At 38.4% G+C, this 19,198-nt stretch overlaps 1 protein-coding gene across 2 annotated transcripts in view; it reads left to right on the top strand.

Annotated features, from left to right (window-relative positions):
- The first annotated feature begins 103 nt into the window (after positions 1-103).
- Positions 104-19,198, top strand: part of LOC139943763 (tuberin-like) — an 84,723-nt gene continuing 65,628 nt past the window's right edge. For both annotated transcript variants that reach the window (XM_071940552.1, XM_071940553.1), the window contains exons 1-23: positions 104-184; positions 865-1,047; positions 2,121-2,207; positions 3,500-3,610; positions 4,057-4,136; positions 4,630-4,740; positions 4,998-5,084; positions 5,596-5,770; positions 6,391-6,464; positions 7,770-7,896; positions 8,165-8,308; positions 8,806-8,946; positions 9,482-9,667; positions 10,208-10,363; positions 11,194-11,337; positions 11,780-11,902; positions 12,551-12,657; positions 13,738-13,873; positions 14,624-14,746; positions 15,862-15,996; positions 16,698-16,887; positions 17,131-17,224; positions 18,705-18,807. In XM_071940552.1, coding sequence (XP_071796653.1) covers positions 910-1,047; positions 2,121-2,207; positions 3,500-3,610; positions 4,057-4,136; positions 4,630-4,740; positions 4,998-5,084; positions 5,596-5,770; positions 6,391-6,464; positions 7,770-7,896; positions 8,165-8,308; positions 8,806-8,946; positions 9,482-9,667; positions 10,208-10,363; positions 11,194-11,337; positions 11,780-11,902; positions 12,551-12,657; positions 13,738-13,873; positions 14,624-14,746; positions 15,862-15,996; positions 16,698-16,887; positions 17,131-17,224; positions 18,705-18,807 — 2,772 coding nt within the window. In that variant the 5' untranslated portion in view covers positions 104-184; positions 865-909. The remainder of the gene's footprint in view (positions 185-864; positions 1,048-2,120; positions 2,208-3,499; positions 3,611-4,056; positions 4,137-4,629; positions 4,741-4,997; positions 5,085-5,595; positions 5,771-6,390; positions 6,465-7,769; positions 7,897-8,164; positions 8,309-8,805; positions 8,947-9,481; positions 9,668-10,207; positions 10,364-11,193; positions 11,338-11,779; positions 11,903-12,550; positions 12,658-13,737; positions 13,874-14,623; positions 14,747-15,861; positions 15,997-16,697; positions 16,888-17,130; positions 17,225-18,704; positions 18,808-19,198) is intronic.

Below are 19,198 nucleotides of genomic sequence, written 5' to 3' on the forward strand. Positions count from 1 at the left end.
CCAAAACATCACAGCTGGTTCCCTGTAATTCGCAAGGCTGTGTTATGTTCAAGTGCTCGCGTACCAGGCAAAATTATCTATTGGAGCAGTGCATGATGGGATACTTCAACATGGCGGCGCTCATGGCCTCCCATTTTAAGTTCGCAGTGTGCTGATCGGCGGATCTGATCGTTGTTTTTGATCGGTAAGTGTACGGGATCGTGAAAGGGACGTTAAGCAAAAGAAAGGGGGAAATCTCAGTCGTATGGTCATTACTATGACTTAATTATTTTGGCACAACTTAGTGAGGTTTCAGATGGAAATTGGAAGATGCTGATTTATTGCTAATCGGAATGTGCATGCTATCTTAATATTATGCGCACACTCAGTCACACACACAAATTTCCAATCACTCCTCTTCAACAAAAGTCCAACTCCAGTTAGTGTAATATTTCCCATTGTTTTTCTGTATTCCCCAGGCACATACATGGCTTTTGTGGGAAAAAATACAATATTCTTCCAGCAGTAAAATTGAAGAAAACCATGTATTTATATTTTAGTAATAGTATAGATAGTAGCAGACAATAGACCTTATGCACATGACGTCATTTCAGTACGGCGCCCCCGCATTGAGGTCAAAAGGAGGTTGTTCATTGGCCAATCTATGTGCGTTTTGATTGTTTCGTCACCGTTTGACCTCAAAGAGGGCGGCTGGATGACGTCAATGCATAACAAGGTCTATCCTCCATCCAACATGTCCAATAATGCCCCAATAATGACCAATCCAATTCTCGCATTCACTTTCACTTCAGACATCCGTCGTCATCATAACCTCACCAAATATGTATTTTTTAACAGAACTTGATAATTGATGTTCTTTTTCAGGATGTTTTAACTGGATCTGAAGAGGTCCGGAGATAGGAAGTCACCATGGCCAGGCCAGTATCTAAGGAGACATTCAAGCAGAAGTTTCAGAACATCTTCCGTCGAAGAGAAGGAGCCATCAATACTGGTGCAACAACTCAGTCCAAATCAGAAGAGTTTCTGGTCACCCCTTCCCTTCTGAAGGTTTGTACTGATTATAATGACAAGTTTGTTTGTTTGTTTGTTTGTTTTGTTTGTTTGTTTAGATGATCTTCCCGTCAAGAGAACTCAGCAAACTCCCATTAGATTTAGATGATAACACCAAGCTGGCAACAGCCCATTTCTCAAACATTGGCTTAACTTTAATGTCCACGATCATGAATTGCTCAAATCAGGAAGGACAATACTTATATTCTAGTCATCGTGAAATCACTTTTAAGCTTGGTAGGAGCTTGTTGTATATGTACCATTGAGGAGTCTTACAGTAATATTCAAATTGTTATGTGTTTTCCAGCATTGCAAAGTGAGGTATCAATGTATTTTTGCTATGTGATAACACCATGTGTAGACATCTACTTTGCTGTGTATATTTGTTTTTGCAATCTTTTTGGCTATTTATTCCTGTAGAGAGTAGATTTCAGAACTTGGGAGACTACTTAGTTCCGAAAAGAACTGTCGTGGGAGGTGGGCAAATCAAAAGACAGGGACTACCACTTTATGTTCTTGGACTGAGGGGCCTCGTTCTCCATTAACAGTGGTCCGTTGGCCAAATGCCAGTCAGAACACCAGTGGACAAGTAAAAATTCACTCCCAAGTGGTCAGGCTGGCTAGTTCAGTTTGAAATCCTTCCGTATTTCATATGGAACAGTGAACAAGTTGATGGACTAGTGAAATGCCAAGCTAACTGGTCCTGAGGGGACTTTTCATTATTAACTTCACTTAATTAATTAATCTCAATGTTTCAACTAGTCATGGTCAGTAGATGCGTTTATGATATCAACTTTATTCTGAGAAGACCTTAGTCGATTAATAATCAGGGTATGCAAAGCGCAGAGTAAACTAGCTCTATGCAAGCCCTATGTGCTTCTGGTAATCAGTGGAGCCAATTTGTGTTAAGTGGGCGTGGCATACAGTGGAATTGCTCACACTTAAGAACAGGATACCTTGCAGGCTAGAGCTAATTTTCATTTTGATTAATGAAGGAATGAATCATAAAATCATTCATATAATTTTTGTTTGAATCTTATTTTTTTATTGTATGATTTGTGAAACTCTAGGAGATTTCCAAGGAGAGTCCAATCAGCCAGAGAGTGAAGGCAATCAGAGACCTGTGTGAGTTGGTGACAACCAAGCGACTAGAAGACGTAAGTAACTCATCAAATTTTTATTCTTCTTTCGAGTCCATCATCTACTCATCTAGTGTCTCTCCAGGATTGGGCGCATCTCACTTGTTTGATGCCATCTGGTCTTCAAGGCAGCTCTGCTCCTCCAGGGCTGGGCATCGTAGAAGGTGGGGCATAGATTGGGGGTGATGTGTCACAATCGCAACTGGTGCCCTTCATTGTCGGTCCATTTTCTACATGTTTGTCTTGCATTGTCCCTCCTCTGTAGTCTATTGAGGAGTGTTCATGCTCTCCACTCTTGATATTTTTTTTTATCAAAGTGCAAGACACTAGGGCCTATACAAACACAAATATGTTGATTGCAATGCACCATAATTTTGACCGCATGATGGCGCACTAAATAATATTTGTATCACTTCCAGGGGTATACGGGATTCGTCCTGCACAGTTTTAATAGGCATCCTGTCACTTTTGTTGTGCCGTAGTTTCAAATTGGATTATAGTCTTATTGTCCTTGGTGGATATGATGTCTGTGGTGGTAATGTGTTCCAGTCTTGAATTACTGTTTGGGGTATGAATAAATATATCCCGGAAGTGATACAGATATGTTTGAGAGCACCCCCTCGCAGTAAAAGATGTGGCGCATTGCTTCACCAATTCCCTGTCATCCATGTTTTTTATTTTATTTGCCATCATCGAGGTACAACACTACTGTTGTAATGGAAAAGTATTTTGTAAAATCATCGAAGTTGTCGCATGTTATCTAAAATGCTAATGTTTTTTAGAAAAGACTTCGAGACACTGGACACCTTTGGTAATTGTCAAAGACCATTCTTCTCAACATATGCACAAAATAACAAACCTGTGAAAATTTGAACTCAATTGGTCATCGAAATTAATTGCGAGATAATAATGGAAGAAAAAAACACCCTTGTCACTAAAAGTTGTGTGCTTTCAGATGCTTGATTTTGGGACCTCAAAATCTAATTCTGAGGTCTCGAAATCGAATTCAAATATTTGAGTGTAAAATTACATCTTTCTCGAAAAAACTACGTTATTTCAGAGGGGGCTGTTTCTCACAATGTTTTATACTATCAACAGCTCTCCATTGCTTGTTACCAAGTAAGTTTTTATGCTAACTATTATTTTGAGTAATTACCAATAGTGTCTAGTGCCTTTAAAAAATGTTTTGGTCTCTAACATTGACCAAATCTTTTCTCTCACATTGTGTAAAAACAAAACCTCAGGCTTTATAGTACAAATAAATCTGTATTTATTTTATGGAGAATTTTGTTTTCTTCTTTTCATTTCAGAATGGAATTGAGGCATTATGGGTATCGACCTCTGACCTCTTGGAGCCACACATACCGACGGAGCACAGACACCTCATGTTGACGTTCATCAAGTGTATCATTAATGGTCAGGTGAGACCCCCTGCAGACTATTGTCTCATGATTATCACATGATAATCACATGTTTATCACATGTTTATCACATGATCAGACCAGCAGCAGTTATTGTAAAAAAAAAAAAAAAATCAAAGCTAGAACTTTTTTTATTGAAATTTCAATTAAGTTTTATTTTTTGCTTGTACGTATTTCAGATTATGGAAAATGTAATGGAGAAATGTGGGGCAGATTCATTTCACCTTAAAGGGTTTTAATTGTTTGGCCTCCGTAATAAATTGCTGCTCATGAAAGTATCTGTTTCAACCAGTGTTGCATATTCAGTGGAGGGTTAAGTTTGTTTTTCAATAAAAAGAGAAAACCAAGGGGAGCGATGTTTTTGCCTGATTTAATTATTAGGGTATTTTGATAAATTGTAGAAGTGTTTTTCACTTCTGTTTTCATCATTCGTCATTATTGCTTAGAGTGAAAGGCTTGGGCTGATGAGGGCGCTGTTCTTCGAGGTCATCAAGAACCACTCTATCTTTGAAGATTTGCCGCAAAGGTTTGTTTTTCACTTTAACACTATCAGTGCTCTGTTTGAAACATATTTCACTGTCATCAAAGAGCACTGTCATCATGATCAATGCGTCCTACTTCTTTGGATACGGAACTGAACTTTCCTAAAGTCCTAAAATTAATCCTAAGTTAGGAAGAGTTTGGTGAATTCGACGGCTAGAGTTATAAATTCTATCTGTGTAACAATGACAGCACCCTGTGCAATTTCATTTTATTTATACTGGTTTGAAGCCAAGAACTTTCAGAAACTTAATCACTGTACTAGCCAAGAACCAAATGGAGAGAAGACAAGGAAGGAAGTTTCAGTTTTAGATGTGGTTGATTGATTGATGAATAATTAATAATAATGTCTGCTTCTTTCTATAGACTGGATGTCCTGAAGTCACTGAGTGTCAACGGTAAAAACTTCCTTGACTTTGAGGAAATGCCTTATGATTGATTGATGAATAATTAATGACAATGTCTGCTTCTTTCTATAGACTGGATGTCCTGAAGTCACTGAGTGCCAACGGTAAAAACCTCCTTGACTTTGAGGAGGATATGGGACCATTTCTCCTAGCCTGGATGCCAGATGTTATTAGTTACGGCATGTAAGATAATCTCATGGCCTCTACTTTAAATAATAAATCACAGGGAAAACTGACTTTAATTTACTGAGGTGTGCACAATTTCTGTGGATTTTCTTCCTATTTTTGTATTTATTTATTTGTTTATTTGTTAATGACAATCATTGCAAAAGGGAACTTGCGATATTCTAATTTAAAAATGAATTTGTTTTGTTGAAAAACACAAATCAAACAAAATGTAGTTTTTAATGGAGATGTGTTGTTTTTTAATTTAAATTCAGGACTGCAGAGTTTCTTGGCCTACTCATCAATTTGTTCAAGTTTAACTCCTGTTACCTGGACGACCACATTGTCTCAGGATTAGTCAAGTAAGATCACTTTTAACTGTTGTATGTTTGATATTATCATAATGCGTAGTACGGTAGGTGAATTGCTTAGCCTCAGAGGCGGTTCACTTTTGTATACATACTACTGTGATGTCCTAGATATGAGGGTACCTTTTAATTTTGAGGTGAAATAGTTTCAGAGCTCCAGAGTTCAAATCTTACCTGTTAGAAGCTTCTAAGCTCAATGGATTAGCATTCCGTGGCAGCATTCATTTATCGGACATTAGGTATTAAACATAAATCTGTTATATTCGTGAATAGTTCAGCTCTGAAGTTGTTACGGGCAGAAAAAGAATGCCTGCTGTAAGCCAGTTTTGTTTTCTTTGGTTTAGTTTTTTAGTTTTTTTTTGTGGATTGAGATGATGGTAAGCATTTGAAAAATTATATGCCCCTGTAAGCACATTAAGGCTAACATGCTGACTAGGACTATATGCTTTGTTTTCTGATAATTACTTAGCTGATGTTTTTTTTTTGGGAATCATTTTCTTTGCAGGCATACTTGCACAGTTTGTAGCCGCACTGGTCGGGAGTATGACATCGAGCAATCCTTGAAGGTCCTGGAAGCTGTTGTCTGCTACAGCTGTATCCCCACTGAGTCTCTCTATAACCTAGTCACTGCACTGTGTCGCACTGTCGGAGTACCAGAATTTGCCCAAGCAAGCTGGAAGGTAGAGTCCAAACCCCACCCAGACCCCTGCCCAGTCATCCCCTACCCATCATCTTTTCTTCCTAGAGTTCTCTCTATAACCTAGTCACTGCACTGTGTCGCACCGTTGGAGTACCAGAATTTGCCCAAGCAAGCTGGAAGGTAGAGTCCCTACCCTACCTCCGCCCCAAAGTACCTATCTGTTCTTTCCAAAATTTGCCCCACAGCCTAGTTACTGCATTCTGTCACAACCAAACCCCACCCTCACCCAGTCGCCCCCTACCCATCTCTTCTTCCTACAGTTCTCTCTATAACCTAGTTACTACATTCTGTCGCACCCCTATCACCAGAGCCCAGTCGCCCTCTACCCATCTCCTCCTAGAATTTTCTCTATAACCTATTTACTGCATTCTGTCACACCGTTGGTAGTACCAGAATTTGCCCAAGCAAGCTGGAAGGTAGAATTACTACCCCACCCACACCCTCGCCCAGTTACCCCATACCCATCTTTTTTCTACAGAGTTCCTTCTAGTGTCTAGTCTGTCACACCATGCGAGTACCAGAATTTGGCCAAGTACTAGACGGTAGAATTTCTAGCTGTTGATATTTTCCTTCGTGTTTTTTTCTTCTTTCTTTTTTCAGTTGATGCGTAATCTGCTGGGGACCCATCTTGGCCATAGTGCAATCTACACAATGTGCAGTATTATGGAGAGTGGGTAAGTTTATGGTCCCCCCACAGCGGGACATGATTCTTAATGTTTTTATAATAATAATAATGTGTAAATAATATTTTCATGTAGAAGTAGACAAGGAAATTATGATTCTGTTTTACTCATCTGTTATTGAAAGTGCTATTACTCATGATTGTGTGGTTTGGTACAATGGAGCAAGAAAACAAGATACTGGTAAAATGAAACGGGTTGTGAAACAAGCATCAAAAATCCTAGGGATAGACATCGATCTAATTTTCTTGATGAAACTTGCAAAGATAAGGTTCGATCTAAAGCAGAGGCAGTCGAATGTAACACTAACCATCCATTGAACAAATTCTTCATCAAGTTAAGACAGTCACTTCGATGCAAAACAAACAGGTATCTCATCTCCTTCATACTGTACTCTGTCCGTCTACTCAACCTCAGTGTTTAACTACTTTGTTTACTTTCTGCTTAGATGTTGTTTGCAGTATGATTCCATTGTGGTTTATTATGTAGTTTTCTGATTAATTAATATTATGTATTTCCAGTAGTTTATTTATGATTGTGCTTTATTAATTTTGTCTGTATTGCATGTATTCAAAATGAATTTCCTACATGGTAGGACCAATAAAAATTGAATTGAATTGAATAATACCAGGTTCTTACAGAGTGCTATATTGACCCCTAAGGGCGTATTAAAGTGCTCAGTATTTTTTCCTGCAAGGTATGTGGGCCTACGTTTTGAAGTATGAGACCAGGGGTCGATTTCACAAAGAGTTAGGACCAGTCCTAACTTAGGACTAGTCCTAGGAGATATACAAATTGCATGGATAGTCCTAAGTTAGGACGAATAACTGGTCCTAACTCGAGATAAGACTAGTCCTAACTCTTTGTGAAATCGACCCCTTCTCCTTTCTAGCAAGGTGCTGTGGTACAATAGGTGCCGATTAGACCAGGGGTCGATTTCACAAAGAGTTAAGACTAGTCTTATCTCTAGTTAGGACGAGTTACTCGTCCTAACTTAGGACTAGCCATACGTTTTTTATTTCTCCTAGGACTAGCCCTAACCTAACTCTTTGTAAAATCCACCCCTGGAACACTGGGGCGAACCTCTTCACTTTTCGATGAGTGCACTGGGTTCTTTAACATGTGTTACACAACACATGGGACCAACGGCTTCACGTCCCATCCGAAGGACGAAGGAATGGTTACAAGTGTCACGACTGGGGATTCGAACCCTCACTCTGCTGATCGAGTGCAGTGCTCTTATTCATTTGACCACAACACTTCAGTTGATATTATTTGTTGATGTCCGCCCCCTTACAGGCAAAACAAAGGCGACATCATCCTGCTGAGGGGTGCAGTGTTCTATGTCGGGATGGCTCGTTGGGGATCCATGAGAGTACAATCTCTCAAACACAACTTCACTTCAGTGCTGCCATCATTCCTAAAGGTAATTCAAAAAATCAAACTACGACACACTAAAACCAGGCATGTGAAGTCTCAAGTTTTTCACCACTTTTTCTTTGTGGCGTTATTTTTTCCCCACTTGGACTTCATCTATCTGAAAATTACTACATCAAAAAATGAATTGGACTTTTAAGCCTCCTTTACTGAATTTAAATGCCGGTATCACAAAACTCATTCAGAATGTCCTAGAATGTATGTACTTTTGATTCTTTTAAAAACTCCCAATCTTCCCCTGAACTTCTCCATCGCAGGCTCTATCTTGTAAGCACCCACTCGTAGCATATGAAGTGACCCTGTCCTTACAGCGACTTGTTAAGAAGTACGGCAAAGATATTCAGCCAGTAACTTGGGACATTGTGCTGGACATCATCGAGGAGCTGTTTAGAAAAATCAACGTAGGTTTCTTTTCATTAATTCTGAAACTTGCGTCATGTTTTTGTGGTTTTTGTTTTCATTTTATTATTTCTACATTATTTTCATCACATTTCTTGGCCCTCGGGCCAAATTGGATGATAATTAAGCAGAATAAATAAAAGAATTAAATCTGAAAAAGTCTGAAGCCACTGTTAAAAGTATAGCAATTTAAAGAAAAAATCTTTATTTTTGGAGGAGGGGAAGGGTTTTAAGTGCAGGAGGGGTCTCAATAATTTGAATCTGCATGTTATTATAAGTAATGTGAAATTTCATGGTAAATCAAAGATTGTAAAAGTTCATGTTATAGAAAAATCTTATTAACTTTCCTGTGAATTTTCATGTTTAATCAAAATCAGTATTTTTTGTTTCATGTAGGGTTCTATTAGTTAGAATTGACAAGTGTATGTGAACAAAATCTTGGTATAGGGTCATTGCAAGAGGCGTTAGGTGAAGAGATTTCTGATCGTTATTCCTCCAGATTTATTCCACGCATGAGTTGCTGCCCAATGACCTGCATGATCTGGTGACAACAACAGAGATGCTACACGAAACCAAGGCATTCAGTGGGTCTGCAACCAGACTCTTTGGCATTGTAGAGGAGTTTGCTAACATCAGGCCGGTAAAGTGCACAGTTTATGTTCAGTCAGTCAGTTTTGCTGTCAAAGGTCTTGTCTAAAGTGAAACTTTGGCAGCGGCTATGACTGAATGCTGAAAAGGCCTAATCTTTGTCCCTGCAACCAAGGCCCATCGCCGTAGCCAATGGCGCTTTAATCGGACACAACCTAAACGTATCTTTTTATTCTTAAAGGGAAGATATGCTTTTGGTAATTATTCTTGAAATCAATGGCAATACAAACTTACTTGGTTTGTACAATAGCTTTGATAGTATAAAGCATTTTGTGAATCATTTCAACTTGAAGTAATGTGATTATAGAAAAATATATCAATTTATGCCCCCAAATTTGAATCTGAGACTGAGATGGTGTATATCCTTCCTGCATGCACATAACCGCTCCTGATTAATCACAGGTAAGTTTTATTGTATACATCTACAATCAAAGGGTTCCCAAAACCAAATGTATACTTTCCCTGAAATGAATCTATCGCAGGATTAAATATCTACCCATTTTTTGTCTTATTGTGTGCTATACCAGGAGAGTTCCGTGTTGACCCTTGTGGCATTCCGAGCCCAGTCCATCCATCCAACCAAAGTAGACTGGATCCAGAATCTACAACTCCTTATGGATCGTTACTTCAGGAATGAGGATCGGACGGCAATTAGAGAAGCGGCTCTCCGGGTCCTGTCATCGGTAATCAGCTCAACGAGTCATCTCTATGAGGTGGGTCAAAGTTCAAAGGTCAAATTCCATCCCGAGTCCCAATCCCCACTTCTGTTTCATTGACCTGCACATATGAAATTTTAGATAATAACAGTTTATCCAACAATAATGAACAATTTACAGAATTGTTCTGATTGAATGTTTGCTTGTGTGAGGATGGGTTTGGGGAGGCTTACACTTCAGCCACAATTTTATGTTTTGAGAAAGATGCATTTGAATTTTTTTTTTTTTAAATGACTACTGATACCATTTCATATTTAACATTCAACAGCTCAAATATAGCTGATTTCTCTTAGTATAATTTCCTGGCACTGCTTATTGTGGAATTCTAGCCCTTGTGCAGATTTTTGTAAAAAATCGAGCCTAGAGCTGTCGATAATTGGTAAGGGGGCAACAGGGTCCCTTCTTGAGGGATGGCATAGTACCAAATAGCTTTAAATTGTGAAAAGCACTCTGCACTAATGACGTCATTTTTGCCCAAAATACATAGACCCCCTTGCATATGAAGTAGCGTTTGTGTATTTCCCTTCTTGTCTACAGGATGATCTGATTGAGATGGTGGTCTTACCTCAGCTCAGCCACATCTCGGAGGATATTGACCCCATCGTGAGGTACACTGCAGTCCAGCTGCTTGTGGACGTCGCCCAAGTTTGCCAGACCCATCGTTGTCTAGACATACTGGATATCATTCAGAAGGTAGCGACCCCCATCACCTCTTGCTCTTGAGGCATTTTGCTATCGGATTGGGTGCTTTTTGGCTATAAAATGAATTTGTTTTGAAATGAATATGTTTTGGAAGATATTTGAAGAGTAGTAAATAATGCTTTACATAAATATTCCTTGATTTTTTTTCTTCTTTTTTTGTGTTCATGACACTGTTCACTATTTTGTAGAATCAAATGTTTGACACGATAAAATGGCAAACTATATGTTCCGCTGGTTGTTTTTTCAAGAAGGATAATTATGTATTTTTGTTCACTACCCACTCATGACAACACACTGAAGGTGGTTTACTGCATGAACAGCTCTACAAAGTCTTGTGCGTATTCAAGTATTTTGGGACCACTTTGGTTCCATGTACATTGCTTTAAAGGTACTGGACACTATTGGTAATTACTCAAAATAATTATTAGCATAAAACCTTACTTGGTAACGAGTAATGGGGAGCTGTTTATAGTATAAAACATTGTAAGAAACGGCTCCTCTGAAGTAACATAGTTTTCGAGAAAGAAGTAATTTTCCTTGAATTTGATTTTGAGACCTCAGAATTAGATTTTGAGATCACACAACTTTGTCTGAAAAGGGTGTTTTTGTGTCATTATTATTTCGCAACTTCGACGACCAATTGAGCTTAATTTTTTCACAGGTTTGTCGTTTTATACATATTTTGAAATACACCAAGTGAGAAGACTGGTCTTTGACAATTTCCAATAGTGTCCAGTGTCTTTAACGCATGAAGGTCAAAAATACGGTGCTGTGCCTGGTGTGACATGGCCCTTACACGCTCTATTGAATCGTACTAACAGGTATTGATGAAGCCGATGCATACCATAGCGAGTCTCGGCATCCCAATGGAAGAAGCAGACCCAGCCCATCAGAGGGTCATCCAGAGCGAGGAGGACCTCGTTGATATCAAGGCTGCCGTGCAGGGCCTCATGGAACTGTTCAGGGTGAGTACTCAGGCCGATTACAGAGCGCTGCTTAACAGTAAGCTAGTTTTCATGCTTATTATAGCAGAAACAAATTGCCTAAGCAGAAAGTATGCAGAGTTAAGTTTGAAATGTAAGACTGACTTATTTGTATAGCACCATGTTATGTTTATAAGGTGCTGTGGTGCAATCTGCAGACAGCCATAACACTTGGGGAATTCCTTCTCTTAACGATATGTACTGAATTCTTTAACTTGCATTTCAAAAAACAGGACCAACAGCTTTATGCCATATCCAAAGGACAAAGCGATAATGTTTTAATGCCCTGCATTAGGACACAAGTGTCAAGACAGGGATTCGTACCCATACTCTGCTGATCAAAAACACTGAGCTTGAGTCCAGCGTTCTTGACCGCTGTGCTATAACACATCCTTTTTACAATATTTTATGTGTTTCTCTGCAGTCAAAATTGTATCGGCTGCCATCCAATCACTGCGTGTTGGCATTTGAACTGCTAACCAATCACATGCAAGCGCAGTATCAACACAGCTACCAATCAGAAACGGCCAGGAGGATCAGGAGTATGGTGAGAAGTATTTCACTCTTATTGTCGTTTTATAAGGACTGCCCTCCCAAATTTGGGCAGAATGGCGAGGGAAATTTAGGCACAGCAAGAAGAAGAAAAACATTAGACAGAGAAAGCCAAAAAGTATTAGAAGTTGGTACTTATATTTGTATCTGTGCAAAGTTTCAGACAATTCAACTCCTCTGCCCCCCCCCCCCCCTTAACCAAAGAGTCCCATTGCTACATTACCCGCATATGCTTAGGTGATCACAACTTTCTGTAAACCACCATGGCCTAAAAGTTTGGACAAGATTTTGTGAAGGGAACTTGGCAAACGCCCACAAGGGGATATTAGCACCAAGCTTGCAACAGCCAATCTCTCTCATACAAATATTGGTTTAACGTCTATGATTTTGACTTGCACAAACTAAAACATTGTGGTTCAGTAACTAGACAACATTACTAGTTATTGTGAAATCAGCTGCTAGCTTGGTAGGATTCGAACCTACAACCTTGTGTTTGCAAGTCCTACAATCTTATCACTGACCAGCACTCAAACTTACATCAAAGAAAATGTTATCAATTCTATATGACTAATATGAAAATCTGAGACGGTTTTGTAAGTTGGGGTTTCTAATGGTTGTGGTATTGTCTCTACTTTTTTTCCAGGTGTTTGAGTATCTTTTACAGCTTCGATCTGACTGTGCGTTTCACATCGGACTACCAGACAAAGATGGCGTCATTAAATACAGCCCTTATGTTCTGTGTGATCGCAAGTGAGTATCCGTACCCAATCCTTTTACTCCAAACAGTCCTATTTGGATTTTGAAAAATTTTAAAGTTCATTTATGTGACCCATGGCCAAAATTAAAGATGAGGAAAATTTTGTTTTTCTGTTACTGTGTGAATTGTGTGTAGTAGCAATTCTTAACTCTTTCAGTGCCCATTTTTGTGTGTTTTGAACCTAAAATGCCCATCTTTTTTAGTTTTAAAAAAAAATTCTGTTCGGTTTTTGCATTAGACAAAATAAATAAGTCTTTCTCACCAAACAAAGTGTATCTTGCTGATTTGTGTTGCCTTTGTACATCCCAAGGTAAATAGTATTCCTAGAGTGATATTGCCCTGTTGCTGTTAACGTGTATATTATGAGTATTATGCATTAAGGACAATTTTTAAGTACATGAAAGAGATTGTATATGTATGACCTTGGCACTGAAAGAGTTAAAACTTTCTCAACTTCTGTGGAAACAGCACAATACTATCTCAGCCCTTGCATTTTCCTAGTTTTACACCCAGGTTAAAGGAACACGTTGCCCTGGATCGGTCGAGTTGGTTTTTTAAAAGCGTTTTTAACCGTTTGTTATAAAATGCATTTGGGTAGAAAGATGTTGTAAAAGTAGTATACAATGATCCACACAAACATGCCTCCAAATTGCACGGTTTTCCTTTTACCTCGTCGACTAACACAGTCGGCCATTTATGGGAGTCAAATTTTTGACTCCCATAAATGGCCGACCGTGTTAGTTCGCAAAGTAAAAGGAAAACCACGCAATTTCGAGGCAAATGTGTGTGGATCATTGTATTCTACTTTTAAAACATCTTTCCAACCATATGCATTTTGTAACAAACGGTTACAAACGGCTTTTTATAGACCAACTCGTCCGATCCAGGGCAACGTGTCCCTTTAAGAGAAGCATTTGTGGTTAAGTGTCTTGTTCAAAGACACAAGTGTCATGACCAGGAATCGAACCCACACTCCGCCGATGATTCAGCCATCAGAACTTGAGTCCAATGGATCTCACGGCCATGAAACACCAATCTATTTTTTTTATATCGTTTTTTGTTGTTGCTGACAGAATGGAGATGGACATAACAGGCAAGGCGTCCCCGCCCTCTGTTTGTGCGTCTCCGCCCCTCTCGGAGCGTTTCTGCAAGACGACCTCCATCCCATTTGCAGATGCGTTCAAAGTGATAACCATCTGTTTGAAATACGTGAGTACAAGACCTCTAAACCAGTGGTGGCAGCAGACTTGTTTGTTATTAATAGTTTGTTATTAATAAAATTGTGGGCATTTTTATACATCCAATGCTTCAGAGCAGATGTACATGTATATTTGCTCCTTTGCCTCTTTTGGCTCTTCTGCCAGACAAAGGTCTGGAATCCAACCCCCTGGAAAGGGATTTTACAAGGCAAGTTTTCCAGAACCTGGCGTCGCTCTTGATTCGGGTGAAACAAAGCTTATTTTGGTAGGTGCCTGCCTCAACTTGCTTCATACTGGAAAGTCGAAGAAGAAACTCCCGCCATAAGTATTCCCAAATTGTTTTGTCTAAAGATATTATCTAATGTGAAGTTATTATAAACTTAAAAGTTATGCACTTTTCATTTCTGTTCTTTATGTGAAAATGACTAATGAATATGAGAGAAAATGATGAAATTTTCAAACTCTAATGAACCACTCCCAGAACCAGTTGCTTTTCATCATTTATAAATTATCCTCCAAGTAGCCTTTTAGGAACCTACAACAGTTATCTTTTTATAAAGATAATCACATTATTGTTACTGCAAACCTCTCTGTTAGTTAATATTTTTGTTTGTGTTGTGAATCTCTGTTCAGGAGACGGATAGGCGTGTGTTGACCATGGTGTCGGAGTGTCTTGCTAAAACCATGCAGAATCTTACATCTTGACTTTTAGAAACCTACAACAGTTACCTTTTAATTGTTGTTGTGAATCTCTGTTTAGGAGACAGATTGGCGAGTGTTGACCATGGTGTCTGAGTGTCTTGCTAAAGCCATGCAGAATCGTCCTCTTGTACTGGCTTCCAATGCAAACCTTGATCGACTCTGTGCAACTCTCTGCTCAATGGTAAGAACACAGGGGGATAAAGAATATGACTTTTTTTTTAAAACCCATACACAGATGTGTGTTGAGCTCTGTTTATTCAGTACGTGTGCTTGATGTAGATATTTGTCTGTTGTTTAACGACCAGCTTGAATGAAAATGGTAACAAGAGAGCTTTGCTTAAATTAATTTCAAATGTGTTCAATCTAGAAAGAAATTTAGTTCACATAGAAATGAAACAGATTTTAATCAAAATAAAAAAATTAAACCAATGAAAGATTGGCAAAAAACCCTGTGATGTTATCGCTCATTTTTTGTATATTTGTGGGAGCTCCATTTTGTATAGCCACTTTATTGCAACAACAAAGCAAAAGTGTTGCTCAATGCTATTTGAAGTATGTCTAGGGGGCAGGTAATTGGACAAAAGCTGTTCTTTGTGCATAAAAACGTGCTTGTGACCTCAGGGTACCTGGGAGCGTTTTGCATTATACAACCCAGCATGGAACACACCTCTGAACAATGCGCGTCTACCATTTCCATCTTTTTGGGAGTCAAATCTTTTGTGCATATTGTTTGTGCACATTTTTGACTCCCATAATGGAGGACGGGATAGGCGCATGTGTGTGCGCTTTGCGCTGTGCATCGTGCAAGGGTTCTGCAAAACATCTAGATATAAAACACAAACTGAGTGTCTGTAGTTGTATTTATGTTATTTAAAGACACTGGACACTATTGGTAATTGTCAAAGACTAGTCTTCACAGTTGGTGTATCTCAACATACGCCTAAAATAACAAACCTGTGAAAATTTGAGCTCAATCGAAGTTGAAGTTGCGAGATAACAATGAAAGAAAAAAACACCCTTGTCGCACCATGGTTACACAAAGTTGTGTGCTTTCAGATGCTTGATTTCGAGACCTCAAATTCTAAATCTGAGGTCTCAAAATCAAATTTGTGGAAAATTACTTCTTTCTCGAAGACTAGGTCACTTCAGAGGGAGCTGTTTTTCACAATGTTTTATACTGTCAACTTCCCCCATTACTCGTAATCAAGAAAGGTTTTATGGTAATAATTATTTTTTAGTAATTACCAATAGTGTCCACTGCCTTTAAGGGAATTATGATTCTTATCATCTTGACAGGTTGATGATCGGAGTCACATCCGTAGGTTGCACCATACACCCCCATCTTTCAACCGAGCGGATTTCTATGCCGGTGTTTATCGCATTCTCACAGCGTTGGTCCCGTACCATAACCAGTTGGACGGCCGGAAACAAGTAAGGACTAAATTCTCAAAGTATTTTTGTTTAATTTATTTTGTTGTCCTCCAATCTAGAAGCATAAGTGTAAAGTTTGTTTTAAAAGGCAAAGTTTACCTTTGGTTTTTTCGAACCGCTAAGTTGTTTTTAGGTGAAAGTTTCATTTCAAAAGGTAGTCTCATTTTTAGATATCGCCTAAAAAATCAAGAGTGAATGTGTCCATGCGGGAAAATAATCCCCATTAGGAATACACAATCTGAGTATCGTTTCTGACAGTAACTCCTTTCAGATTCAAATTTTGGACAAAACAAAACGGATATCTTTTTACATAACCACATTACTTCATTGTGAAATGTTTCTCAAAATGCTTTATACTATCGAAAGTTGCTGTAGGCTTCTAACCATAAGTTGTTATTGCCATTAATTTTAAGAGTGATTACTTAATGTATACCTTCCCTTAAATGCACATTGGTGTAGGAGCAAGAACCAAATATTATTCTTAATTCCGATTTAAAATTATATCCTTTTTTTTTTTTTTTTTTTTTGATTCATCAAAGCAGTGACGAAATAAACAGTCTTGTGAGATATAACAAAAAGTTAAGGAATGCATCAAACCGAGGAAAAAAAAAATTGCAGTTTAATTGAAGTCAAATTAAAGAACTAACAACTATTAAAACGATATTGTATGCAAACCATATTTTATTTGTCGCTGCTTTCAGGTTGACCTAATTAAATGTCTAGAGGCGGGTTTGAAGCTGAAGTGTGCTCAGCAGTGCGTGGATGGATTGACCCTCTGCGTTATGGAGATGCAGGATACCATGATTAAAATACTGCCCTCTGTCATTCTGGAAATGTCTAAGATGACTGCCACTCCAACGATGGCAATACCGGTATTGGAGTTCCTATCAAGTAAGTAGAAAGGGGTAGGAGGGGTGAGGGGTGGGGGGTAAAGTCTGAGGGGGCTTAATTCAAAATGTTTTGATGGTGAATGATGTGTGTCAAATATTATTTGAGAAAATTAAATTGGCTATTGCAAACAGACTTGATAACTTTTTGAGATTGGGGTGAATGGCATGGTCTTTTTAATGTTGCAGAGCTGTGTGAACGGGGTATAATGAAGATGTTTTGTTTTTTTCATTGTTTCATGTTCAGGTTTGATCTGGTTCCCTCACCTCTATACCAGCTTTGTTGAGAATCAGTACATGAGTATCTTCGCTGTAGCTCTGCACTACACAAATCCATTCAAGTGAGTTGGGGTCAAACATTCTAATTTTCAGTTTAGTCTGGGAACAAAATGTTTAATAACCACATGTCTTGACTTTTGTAGTTGGAGCTTGCACCGTCGCAGTTATCAAGATCCATTACTGCAGAAACCTGACTAGTTTGGGAAAATTTCACATAGTTTCTTAAAGACACTAAACACCTTTGGTAATTTTCAAAGCCCAGTCTTCTCACTTGGTGTATCTCAACATATGCATAATAAAATATCAAACCTGTGAAAATTTGAACTCAATTGGTCGTCGAAGTTGCGAGATAATAATGAAAGAAAAAATTCCCTTGTCGCACAAGTTGTGTGCTTTCAGATACTTGAATTCTAGACCTCAGCTGAGGTCTCAAATTCAATTCAAATATTTTAGTGAGAAATTACTTCTTTCTCAAAAACTACGCTTCTTCAGAGGGAGCTGTTTCTCACAATGTTTTATACTATCAACAGCTCTACATTGCTCGCTACCAAGTAGGTTTTTATGCTAACAATTATTTTGAGTAATTATCAATAGTGTCCAGTGCCTTTACATGTAAGTAATCTCTGTAGTTTTTCATGTTTTTTGTTTATTTTTAACCTGTTGTGGGTGTGTGTTTATTTTGCGTAATGTTGTAATTTGTTTCTATTTTGTTGTCTTCTTTTAAAGAACAAAAGAGTTTTACACAAATGTATGATACTAAGAGGAGAATTGGGAGGAAATTCTTATACTGAATGTTGTTGTTAGTGTTGATTGCAAATGCAGAATTTGGTATTGTATGTTTTTTCCTCTTTAAGCCTTTGTCTGTATTTGAAGTTCTGTACCTAATAATGACCAGTGGTCTACATACATCCACAATAGGCTCTAAGCTCAGTTGAAGAGGGAGAAGAGAACATTTTGTTAACTGTTTTTTGGGGGTAGGATCATGAAATGTAATAATCTCTTGTGTGCTTGTGCTTATGTCTGAATGGTTGAACCACCCTTTAATCTGTCCATCGGGGGAGGTTGGGGGTTAAAGGATTTGGGTACCTTTTCAAAATGTCCATAGATTTACATTAAACTTACAGGGTTTGGAGATAATGATAGTGGAAACCTTCCCTTCAAACATTACTTACTGAGGTGCTGTAGTTTTTGAGAAATGAGTAAAACAATATAATGAAAATACGTTTGTAAATGCTTAAAATAATTTTGAGCTCATGAGACGAAAGCTTTTTTTTATGACATTGTTTTACTCATTTCCCCAAAATTACAGCACCTCAGCACGTAGTATTTTCAGGGAAGCTTTCTTTTATCATTATCTTCAAACTTTGTAAGTTAAGTGTAAATCTGTGGACATTGTGTTTTTGTGCTACAAAAGTTACATACACCAGTGTTGTGGAAATTATGAAAACTCTTTCTCTTTCCCAAAATACCAAGTTTGTGTTTTGTAAAACAAAGAATCAAAATAATTCTAATGCAAGTCCTTCCCCGTTCTGAAACAATTAGGTTTTCGCTGTATGTGGTTTCCTTGGCGCATCATGTCATCGCGATGTGGTTCATCAAATGTCGTCTCCCCTTCCGTCGAGAATTTGTCAACTGCATCACAAGGGTAAGCGGAAATGTTGACTATTACACAGAGATCTATTGTAAAAGGCTGTGTACATCATCCACTCCCGAGTATGGATATTTTAGTAGTTGTAGTATGAAAGATACACTGATCGGGGTTGAATTTTATGGCCCTGCTTACCGTAAGTAAAACATTTGTGCTTACGAAGCAGGTATTTCCACACTTCCGTATTTCACAGGTTAGCAGGGAATTTTCACTTGTGCGTGTGCATACCACGTTAATAGTTATTCTTTGCTTACACAGCTAGAAATTGCTTGCACAATAAGCAGAGCCATGAAATTTGAGCCAGTTTGGTTGGTCTTTGAGAGGCTAGTGTTTTCTTACCCACATAGGCTTTGAGATACAAGGTCAAAAGGGGTTTTCCCCATGCGCA

Source organism: Asterias amurensis, chromosome 11, assembly GCF_032118995.1.
Source record: "Asterias amurensis chromosome 11, ASM3211899v1".
Lineage (NCBI taxonomy): Eukaryota > Metazoa > Echinodermata > Asteroidea > Forcipulatida > Asteriidae > Asterias > Asterias amurensis.